This window comes from Triticum dicoccoides, chromosome 4B (assembly GCF_002162155.2).
Source record: "Triticum dicoccoides isolate Atlit2015 ecotype Zavitan chromosome 4B, WEW_v2.0, whole genome shotgun sequence".
Classification (NCBI taxonomy): Eukaryota; Viridiplantae; Streptophyta; class Magnoliopsida; order Poales; family Poaceae; genus Triticum; species Triticum dicoccoides.
Window position 1 is genome coordinate 58471526 of NC_041387.1, and position 12234 is coordinate 58483759.

Genomic DNA, 12234 nt, shown 5'->3' on the forward strand with positions numbered 1-12234 from the left:
ATGAGGTCTACCGCCTGGTGATCGGGAACTAAGGAGAACCACCGGGGCCTCGTGGTGCTCTACCGCAGCTGAGACTTCTAGCGGTAGGTGCCGGTGCATCGAACGCTGCACCACAGCGACACCGGCATGTGCGAGTGTCCCGATTTCTATCCGGTGACCTCCCACGGCATCCTCAGCGATGTACGCGCACCAACTTTGTAGTCTATTACTAATATTCCCAAGAAAAACATCCGCACGAAAAACATAACCTGCAATCAAGTCCTTAATATTTTGCAGCCAACACCCTAAAATTTTCGTTTCCTTAGAAATAAGGCCAAAATTTTAACAAGTCGCAGGAATTTTCACCGAAAATTTCTGCAGCATAACGTGTTGGGAAAGACCAATCGCATCTGCAACATATTATAATACTACAGTACAAATCACTCCACGACTATGCCTTCTCTTTTGTGCATCTTCTGGTGACACATTACTTTTGCAAAATATATAGATGTGTTTTTTTTTCTAATGAAACATCTAGCTGAATCTGTAGCCACATATATAGAGCTCTTCAGCCAATTAATAGGTTCAGTGTAAAGAAAAACTTCAGCAACACGAACATATATAGAGCTCTTCAGCCAGTTGATAGGTCTAGTGTACAGAAAAAGTTCAGCGGCACAACAACAGTAGTATAGCAGCAACAATGGTAGCATAGTAGCAGTAGCAATGACAGTAGTAATATACATAATTTTAGTGTAAAGTCAAACAACAACAGTAGTAGCAGCATTAGTGCTAGCACAAAATACAGAAGTTTGATAGGAGCACTTCAGTATCTGACTCTTACGAGACCTAACATTTCTTTTTCTGTTAACAAAGTATGCTAGTTTCTTAACTACTATTCATTTGACTGTTGCCAAGCGTATAGTAAGATATGTGAAAATACTTTGAGCATTGGTCTAAACTTCAGCAAATCAGCTTCGCCAACGCACTCATGCCACCGAGATGTACGTGCGCGCTCGTAGACGCCACTGCAACGCCATGCTCTTGAACTAATATATGCCTTTTTTGTTGTTGAAAGTATTTTTGTTTAATTTGTAGTATTTATTTTCTTGACGACACACAGCGGGGTGCACTATCCAGTGCACCATGACCTAGTTTCACCTGTTGCACCGCTGAGCCGGGCACCATCACCAAGTTTCACCTGCTGCACTGCCGAGCCCCGAGCGTGTGACGGAGGCAACACACATGCATAAAGCGCGACAGAGTGCACCAACCACACACGCTTCCCCGCATGGCCGGGCCGGCCGGCCGGGTCTTTTTCTTTGCCTCCCACCTAAGAAAGGTTCCGGTTCGCTGCCATTAGCACTGTATATACCACCGTGCTCCGTCTACTGTATGCATAGAGAGCAGTATCTAGCTAGATCAGGTAGCTTTAGTAGACACCCTTTGTCACATATTCCGGCTGTTCCATGAAGTGTCCTTTCATATCTTTGGTAATCGTTACGCCGCCGCCGTTCGACTACACCAAAGTACTTAGCACACACGTACGTATATGCATATGTTGTTGGAGTAGCTATACGATTCCATGTAAAGCCAGCCTTGCTCGATCAGTTGCTACGTACAGAATGTGCTGCATGGTACGTTGCTACGTATTTTCCTACCGATGTACGCAAGGCCTCCCCGGCTTCCCCATCCCTCTATATAGCGGGAAACCAGCAAGCTGGGTGAGCTACGAAGTCTAATAAAATGGAGAAGGCGCCGTCCATCGGCTCCAGCAGCTGGGTGATGGAGATGGAGAGGACGATCGGCGACATCGACCCGGCGGTGGAGATGGCGCGCTGGAAGCGGCACTCCATCTACCTCGTCCCCGAGCGGATCAAGAACCTGCACAACACCAAGGCGTACCGGCCGGAGCTCGTCTCCCTTGGCCCCTTCCACCACGGCGAGCCTGACCTGCTCCCCATGGAGGAGCACAAGCGCCGCGCCGTGGTACACCTCGTCAAGCGCTCCGGGAGGCCGCTGCGGGAGTTCGTCAACGCCGTGGCGGAGGTCACGCCGCAGCTACAGGAGGCGTACAAGGACCTCGGCGCCGAGTGGCGCGGGGACGACAACCGGCAGCGGTTCGTGGAGCTCATGCTCACCGACGGCTGCTTCCTGGTGGAAGCCATGAGGATGGACGCGCTGCGGGGGAAGGTGCAGGGGGACTACGCGCCCAACGACCCCGTCTTTAGTCAGTACGGTTACCTCTACTTGTGGCTGTATATCCAGTCAGACATGGTCGTCATGGAGAACCAGCTGCCTCTGCTTCTTCTCCACAGGCTATTCCTTGTTCTCGATCATGACAAATATCAGGTCCGTACTGCTCTCCTTAATTACCTCCATATCCATTCATTACTTTTTTCTCATATTTTTTATTTTCATTTATTTCATATGAAAATGCATTTAGATCACTAGTGATCTAAACGCTCTTATATTTCTTACGGAGGGAGTACCACCATTTAGATTAACATGTATCAAAATAGGCGGTTCAGACTGCAATGTACTAAATTTTTTGTAGGTGCACACATACCATCATATCACTGAGCTGTTAAAAGTCAATAAAATGTAAATGTGTATGTGTGTCGATGGTAGGTCGTCATACCTATAATCACGATCAACATTGCATGATGAAATTTTAAAAATACAACGCATAATGCACGTTAGCTGTAACCCTCTATATATGTCAACTTTCCTACAGGATGCTCGAGAGATAAGAAAGTTGGTGCTTGATTCCCTCTGTCCTTGGCGCCGACATGTGGTTGATATAAACCCTCGAGGGCTCCACCCCCTGGACATCTTACACCAAAGCCTTACCCACGACGACCACCAAGATCGCAGAGGATCAAAGGCGTATGTCATGCCCTCCGCGATGGAGATTTATGAAGCAGGAATCCATTTCAAGGTGAGCGATACCGACAGCCTCCTCGATGTCCACTTCGAGCATGGCGTGCTAAGCATGCCGGCGGTTAGGGTCAACGAAGGCACCGAGAAGAGGTTCCTCAATCTAATGGCATTCGAACGGCTCCACCCTTCTGCTGGCAATGCCGTGACGGCCTACGTGATCTTCATGGACAACATGATTAGCTCAGCCAAGGATGTGGCCCTACTCAGATCTAAGATGATTATCGAGAGTGGGTTGGGCAGCGATGAAGAGGTCGCCAAGCTCCTAAACAACACGCTAAACAAGGGAGGAGTGATGAGCCCGTCTAGTAGGCTCCACGATGTGCAGCGACAGGTGAATGCCCACTGCAGGAAGAGATGGAACAGGTGGCGGGCTAACTTCATACAAACCTACTTGAGAAACCCTTGGGTGTTCATTTCCCTCGTCGCCACCGTTATTCTACTAGTTGCCACACTTTTGCAGACCTTCTATACGGTTGCACCCTTTTACAAGCTCATATCCTAGTAGTAGTAAGTTAGTATGCCATCCCCGCCAAATTATAGTGCATATAAGTTTTTTTTTTCAAAGACAAACTTTGTAAACTGTGACTGAATTTATACTAAATAAACATTTACATACAAAATGTACACCATATATAAATATAGTGCTATTGGTTTGGTATAGAAAATATCGATAATTTTTTCTATAAACTTGGTCTAGTTTTATGAAGTTTGGCGATTTGATAAAAGAAATCTTATGTGCACTATAATTTGCAAGGAGCGAGTACCATCTAAATGTACATTCGATATTGTGTTTTTAAGCATACAATGTGTGTTAACAACATGTATATAAGTTTCATTCATTATGGACATCTATGCAACGAATAATTTGGGAATAAATTCATGTATCTTGACTAAAAAGTTTTTGTTCACAACTACAAAAATGTTTAATCCAGATAACCTTTAAGATTTCATGAATATAATATAAACTTGGGTATATGACAACCTGAAGTTCACAAAAATGGACATATGACTCCCCTCTTCCCCCGCCCTGATGCATGGAAGGTGGTTTTGGAGCATGGGTTTGTTCGCGTGGTACGTTACTCTCTCCCCCGTTCCCTCTATTCATCATACACACGGGTCATGCCCACTCAACGCCGGGAAGTATTTTTACTCTTTACGACTACATGTCGAGCCCAGCCCGTACCCTCGCCATGGACAGGTTCTTCCACAATAGATGTAACCCCCTTTGTTGCGACCGCCTTGATAGGAACAACATATTCTAATCTCTTATCTAACTGCTTGCTCAACCCAATCCGCCAGCCTTGCAAGCAGAGATAAATTAAACAACTAGAAATCCTTGAACCCTAGGCCTCCCATGCCTTTGGGTTGCATCATGTCCTTCCAAGAAACCCAGTGTGGCTTTCACTGTCCATCTATACTTCCCCACCAAAATTTCCTGATTAACATGTTTAGTTTCCCACATAGACCCCTTGAAAGCTTGAAGCAAGACATAGAGTATACGGGCACAACTTGGGCTACTGACTTTACCAAATTTTCTTTCCCAGACATTGACATAGTTCTTTCAATCTATCCCTGGACCCTGCTCCATAAGCGATCCTTTAAGTATTTAAATGCCCCATTCGTGGATGACCTCGCATCAGATGGCATCCCAAGATATTTTTCGTTCAATGTCTCGTTTGCAACTTGTAGCAAGCCCTTTATGTCCGTCCTAATATTTTTAGGGACACCTTTACTGAAGTAGATTGATGATTTTTCAAAAATTATCCCTTGCCCTGTAGCCAAACAATAAGTGTCCAACACCTAGTGCACCTCAGATGCTCCTAAGCCATTAGCCTTGAAGAACAATAGGCTGCCATCTATAAATAAAATATGGTTTACTGATGGGGACAAAGGGACCATCTACAGACCACGAAGATTAGATGACTCACCTTTTGATTTGAGGAGCCTCGAAAGGCCCTCTGCTGCCGAGAAGAACAAATATGGAGAGGTCGGATCCCCCTATCGGATACCTCGTGATGGTGTAAATTCCTAAAGCTTCTTCCCATTAAACAAAACTGAAAATTTCACCGAGCTTATCATACTCATCACAATGCTCACCCACCTTTCAGTAAATCCCAGTTTTAACATAACTGCTTGGAGGTAAGGCCATTCGAATTTATATAGGCTTATGTGATTGTATGGTTATTATTGTAGGACTTCAGCCACACATTTGTTTTCACTTGATTTTAGTTTAGAGCTCTTACAAATTGTTTATGTGATTCTATGGGTATACACTCACATTATTGTAAACCCAAGTTCTTTGGATTCTTGTGAAATTTAAAAAGTCATGGTATCTATGTCGGATACTTCATATTTTTGTCATTTGCATTCAATAATCCATCCATTCAAAAAATAAATTTTCTTTCGGAAAGTTACTATGAATTAAATGCCATTTTTTTTGTAGTGGTGAAATGCCTAGACGTGATGGTATAGTCCTACACTTACAAAGCACATATCTCTAGCGATACTTCCTATACGATGGCAAATGATATTCTAACTTCTTTTGAGGAGTAAAGCAATGCTTTATTCATCAAATACCACAATTTGTGGGATTATATCTGGGTCATGGGGTTGCATAACCTGCATGTGGCGACCCTAGCCTAAATAGAGGGAGAATCTAGCTAAATTATGAGCATCCTCATTACCTAAACGAGGTTCAAAAGAAAATTGACAATTAAAACTAGTTGCTCTAGACTTGATATCACTGATGATCACACCATTGCGTCCCCGACCACTATTTGCCAGATCATTAACAACCTGCTTCGGATATGAGGCAACAACAAAATTGTGGAGTCCAAGGTCTTCAGCCAGTGCTAGACCTTCGTGACACACGATTGTCTCAAGTGTGTTAGCGGCGTGCATACCAAACATCACTAGAGATGAGCTTCGCAAATAATTCCCATATAAGTCACAGCAAACCACAAATGTGGCCCCTCTTTAGTTCGATACACCCGCATCAACTTGAATTATTGCAGGACTTCTGCCACACATTTTTTTAGTCTAGAGCTCTTACAAATTGTTTATGTGATTGTACGGGTATTCACTCACATTGATTTTATAGCGGTGAAATACCAGCTTTGTAGTCTAGTACCAATCCTCCCAAGAAAAACATCCACGAGGAAAATATAATCACCCAAGCAGGTCCCTAATATTTTGCAGCCAACACCCTAAAGTTTTTGTTTCCTTACAAACAAGGCCAAAATTTTGACAGTTATGGGAATTTTCACCGAAAATTTTGGTAGCATAACGTGTTGGGAACGGTGAATCGCATATACAATAGTAGTATAATACGACACTAAAAATTGCTCCATGGCCCTGCTTTCTCTTGTGTGCATCTTCTGGTAACACATTACCTTTGCAAAATATGTAGCTGTGTTTTCCTAATGAAAGAATCTAATTAACTGTATCTATAGCCACATATATAGATTTCTTCAGCCAGGTAATAGGTTCTGTGTAAAGAAAAAGTTCAACGGCAACACCATATATAGAGCTCTTCTTAATAGGTTCAGTGTAAAGAAAAAGTTCAGCAACAACAACAACAGTGGTATAGCAGCATCAATTGTAGCATAGCGGCAGCAGTATAGCAACGACAATACTAATTTATACATAAATTCAGTGTAAAGTCAAACAACAACAGTAGTATAGCAGCTACAACAGTAGCATAGCAGCATCAGTGCTAGTATAACACAGTAGTATAAACACAAATTCAGATAGCTTAGAAACAACACAAGTTTATACTTCAGTTTATGAGTTACTACTGAATTGGCACTCATGTTTACATTAGCATCTACGTATGTAACCCTAGCTACATACTAGTATTGTTTACATATGTGGACATGTATCTCAAGTTATGTGCAACATATTGTCTTCTCATTATTATTGACTAGCTCATCTTTCAACTTCTTTGCTAGTCGAGTTGGAATCCTTGATAGACCTTTTTTTTCTTTTACCGTGGGAGCTTGTGTTTGGTGTAACTAATGTTTATACTTAGAATAAAAATATCTCAACCTTGATGGAGAATAAGTATTGTGTATAATTGAAGCATAAACACAAGTTGGACCATTGGTTGCTGTTGGTACTGGTAGGTACCGGATTAAAGAGAAACAAGCACCAAAACAGAAACAAAAACCACTTTGATAGCTACTGATATCTTAAATCCTTTTCTCTACCTTGATTATCTGAATAAGATGATAATCAAACACGTGCAAATCTATTGTTACTTCGGTAAATGTGGCTTTATTTTGTATGGCTGAAGCAAGAGTTGTGACTGCAGACTCCGCCTCGTTTGGAGACTGCAACCTAGTATTTCTATATTCACCATCTTGTGTAAACTTGATAGATGCCTGCATGTTTTTTGTTCAAAACCTTAATGAGGATAAACTTGTTTTTTAGATAGCTAACCACTCATACCGATTGCTTTAATTAGGATAAACTTGATTTCTACTCCTTGGTGGTGTCTATCTACTCCAAATGTTTCACAATATGGCATATTTGAATATGCCATACCTGGATCTACATCCCAATACTTTTAACTTTTAACAAACACCTAATGGATCCTCAACAGGAACATACCTATATCCAGATCAAGCTAGCTAGCTTGCTGTTGATTTCACCTTTACCTGCCTCCATGGATGTCCCCTAATTAAGTAGAACCATGTACTACATCAAAAGAAATAAAAACCATCAGTTTGAGTAGAACCATCCCAAGATTTCTTTCTTCAAAGAAAGAAGGTCAGATCAAGAGAAAGGGTACCGCAAGAGGGGAGATCAGACCCACAAGCCATGGTGAGCATGACATGACAACATCGACCGATGCTATTGCGGGGAGTGCATTATCGGAACGGCATGCCTCAACTTTGGGTCTCCATGCCCGTTCCTAAATATAAGACGTTTTGGTAGTTTAAATTAAACTGCCAAAACGTCTTTTATTTAGGAACAGAGGGAGTATATGAGGCAAATGAGGGCAGATGGAGAGGAAGGGGGAACACGAGGATGAGGAACTAGATCAAGATTTATAGGAAGAGGAAGGCGTGCAGCCACTAGGAGAGAAACACGGGAGGCGTTGGATGCCAGGACTAAGGGCTTCGCCACCACCATCCCAACAAAACACGGGGATTACACCAAACACTAGCTCCCACGGTAAAAAAAAGGTCTGTCAAGGATTCCAACTTGACTAGCAAAGAAGTTGAAAGATAAGCTAGTCAATAATAATGAGAAGACAATATGTTGTACATTACTTGAGAGGCATGTCCAAATATATGTAAACAACACTAGTATGTAACTAGGGTTTACATAGGTGGATACGAATGTAAGCATGAGTGCTAATTCAGTAGTCAACTCTTTAACTTAGGTATAAACTTGTGTTGTTTCTAAGCTGTCTGAATTTGTGTTTAAATTGTTCCTGCTGTTGTACTAGCACTGATGCTGCTATGCTATTGTTGTTGCTGCTATACTACTGTTGTTGTTTGACTTCACACTGAAATTATGCATATTAGTACTGCTGCTATGCTACCATTATTGCTGCTATACTATTGTTGTTGTTGTTGCTGAACTTTTTCTGTACACTAAACCTATTAACTGGCTGAAGAGCTTTATACATGTTCATGCCGCTGAAGTTTATCTTTACACTGAACCTACTAATTGGCTGAAGAGATGTATATATGTGGCTACAGTCTGTTAGATTTTTCATTAGAAAAAACACAGCTACATATTTTGCAAAAGTAATGTGTCACCAAATGATGCACAAAAGAGAAGGCATAGCTGAGGAGTGATTTATAGTGTTGTATTATACAACTGCTGCAGATGCGATTGGCCTTTCCCAATATGTTATGCTACCGAAATTTTCGGTGAAATTTTATGTGACTTGTTAAAATTTTGACCTTGTTTTTAAAGAAACAAAAACTTTAGGGTGCTGGCTGCAAAATATTAGGGACTTGGTTGCGAGATTATATTTTTCATGCCAATGTTTTTCTTGGGAGGATTAGTACTAGACTACAAAGCTGGTGCGCGTACCCACAATCAAATAACCCCATTGTTGGAATCAACCACGGTTAAACCAGTCCGGTACGGACTTGGTGCAATCAACCGAGTAGGATTTGTATTTGTACTTAGGACTAGAAATAGAACTAGTAGGATCAATATAAATACTGCTGTACCCCCCGTGTAATCAGATCAGATCAAAGCAATAAGAAAACACAGGTGCGACACGCACCTGTTGCCATCATCTTGCGTATTGTGTTCGGGTGACCTGGTTCGTGCTAGCTAGCTAGACACGAGAATCCATCAAGTTGTGTGCTTGCCTGCTTAGCTCCAAGACGTGTGCGTTGCCTGTTTGTACCTTCGCGTACACGCTGCTGTGGCCAAAGCATCGGTCAGTAAAGTTTGTCGAGACAGTACTTCGACGACTAGCGGCAGCCGGGATCATCGCCAACAATTGGTATCAGAGCAAGGTTGATCTTCTAGTAACGGAAGGTCATGACGGGCAAGGAGATCGTGGAATCGTCCAGAGCGGCTAAAGTACTTGCCGTACCCGGTACGTCATACCCACGGTTTGATCGTGAGAACTTTGGGGTCTGGAAGGCCCTCATGGAGTGTGGTCTCCGCGCCAACGAGCTATGGGACGTGGTCGATCCAGGAGGCGATGCGTTCAAGAAGGAGGGAGCCGAGCACTGGAAGGATCGGCAGGCGGCGTCGGCGATTTACTCGGTGATGCCGATGGATGTCCTCCAACACCTGATCGCCAAAAAAACGGCGAAGGAAGCGTGGGATACCTTGAAGCTCATGTTCGAGGGTCACACCCGCGTCAAGCAAGCCAATCTCCAAACTCTCCTAAGGAACTATGAGACTTTGGTCATGGGCGACAATGAGTCCGTGGATGCATTCGCTTCACGGGTGGCTACTCTCGTCAATCGGATCTGTGCACTTGGTGAAAACCTCACGGAGACCTCGGTTGTCCGGCGGTTCTTGCGCGCAGCCCCTCCCCGGTACCTGCAAATTATCACGGCGATCGAGCAGTGTGTCGATCTCGAGACTCTCTCCATCGACGATCTCGTCGGACGCTACAAGGCTCACGGCGAGCGTATGCGGTACAGTCTCGGGGATGGGAGGAATGATGAGAATGCCATGCTCACTCGGGCTCAATGGCTGGCGCTGGACTCAAGGAGAGGAGGCGAGGGCTCTAGCAGCAACACTCGCCAAGATTGTGCGCCAAAAGAGCAAAGTAAGAAGAACGCCGGCGACGACGCTCCGAAGAAGAAGAAGTTCGACAAGCGCAAGATCAAGTGTCACAACTGTGGCATCATGGGGCACTTCAAGTCGGAGTGCAAGAAACCACCAAAGGAGAAAGATCTCATGGACAAAGGAGGCGATGATGGAGACATGATGCTCATGGTCGAAGTATGTGAGCTAATGGATGAGGATAGTCCAGCTTCAAAGGCGCCGGCTACAGAGGTTGTCACGCTCATAGAGGAGGCAGTTTATCTTGATAAGAAGAGGATGAACAAGGTACGTGTGGTACCTCGACACGGGCGCTAGCAACCACATGACCGGCGACAAGGACCAGTTTTCTGAGCTCAGTGTTTCGGTGGGAGGCACGGTTCGGTTCGGTGACGGACGGACCGTTGACATCGCAGGGCGAGGTACTGTCCTGTTTGAGTTGAAGAATGGTGGTCACAAGGTACTCACAGATGTGTACTACATTCCCAAGCTAAAGAGTAGCATCATAAGTCTTGGCCAGCTCGAGGAGCGTGGTTGCAAGATTGTGCTCGAAGATGGCTTTCTATGGGGGTATGATCGTTAGAGGATGTTGATTATGAAGGTGCAGAGGTCACCGAACAGGCTCTACGTCCTCAACTTGGATCGTGTGGATCCGGTATGTCTCCTGTCGAGCATGGACGACTCGACATGAAAGTGGCACGCGCGCTACGGTCATCTAAATTTCCAGGCTCTTCGGCAACTTGGACAAAAGGAGATGGTACGTGGTCTACCGTGCATCAATCATGTCGACCAAGTGTGCGACGGTTGTCTCATTGGCAAACAAAGGCGAGCCCCGTTCCCAAGAGAGGGAAACTTTAGAGCGAGTAAAGCTCTTGAGTTGGTCCACGGAGACTTGTGCGGACCGATTACACCAGCCACCCCTGCCGGAAACAGATACTTCTTGCTCGTGGTCGACGACTTTAGCAGATTCATGTGGATTGTGTTGTTGAAGACGAAAGACCAAGCTTTGCAAGCCTTTAGGATTATAAAGATGGCGGCTGAAGTAGAATCTGAAGCCAAGCTGAAGGCCCTCCGTACCGATGGGGGGGGGGGGTGAGTTCAAGTCTCGTGCATTCACAGAGTTTTGCGAAGCTCAAGGGATCAAGAGGTATCTTATGGCACCATATTCACCGCAGCAAAACGGTGTTGTGGAACGGAGGAATCAAACCGTGGTGGCGATGGCACGAAGCATGTTGAAAAGTAAAGGCATGTCGGGCAAGTTTTGGGGTGAGGCGGTTAATACGGCCGTTTATTTGCTGAACCGGGCTCCAACCAAGGGTGTGGTTGGGATGACGCCGTACGAAGCATGGTACGGACACAAGCCCACGGTTGATCATCTTCGCACTTTAGGGTGCGTGGCGCATGTGAAGACAGTGACCGGACGTACTAGCAAATTGGCAGATCGAAGTACTTCAATGGTGTTGGTTGGCTATGAAAAAGGTACGAAGGCATACCGTGCGTGCAACCCCTCTACCAACAAGGTGGTTGTGACGCGCGATGTGATCTTCGAAGAAGCAAGGTCATGGAATTGGAACTCCACCGAGCCGGTATACCCGTCTTCCGATGAAATTTTCAACATTGTTTACGATGATTACGAGCATGCAGATATTGATGATCAACCGGAGACGTCGGCCGCAACAAACGGCGCGGGCGGCGTCGCAGAAAAAGGAGGCACGCCAGCAACTTCCGCTGCTTCACACGCGCGAGAGGAACCAGCAGCCGACGTGTCCGAGGGCACCAACGGCACGCCCGGCAGCAGCGCTCGCCCTACTGGCGTTGTTCCATCAGGAGGGCGAGAGCAGGCCACACCAGCTCGTGGCTCACGAGGCATAGCATCGGCCAGCCCATACAAGAGCCTGTCGGCTGGAGGTGTTTCCAGCATGCAGCAAAGCAGCCCATGTGCTGCACCACGAGCACATGAAGTCCTTGTACGTGAAGATGGTACACCTATTTTGGCTGGTTCGTCTGAAGCTACAACCAGTTATGAAGAACAGCAATCGCCAGAAATCGGGAGTTTGGCAA

General features: G+C 45.0%; 1 protein-coding gene across 1 annotated transcript; it reads left to right on the forward strand.

The window, feature by feature from the left end:
* Positions 1-1445: 1445 nt before the first annotated feature.
* LOC119292502 (UPF0481 protein At3g47200-like) lies at positions 1446-3441 on the forward strand. The gene is made up of 4 exons (XM_037571322.1): positions 1446-1505; positions 1601-1613; positions 1706-2328; positions 2714-3441. Exons 1-4 carry the CDS (start codon positions 1446-1448, stop codon positions 3419-3421), a joined length of 1404 nt encoding a protein of 467 aa, XP_037427219.1. The 3' UTR covers positions 3422-3441.
* The last annotated feature ends 8793 nt before the right edge of the window (positions 3442-12234 follow it).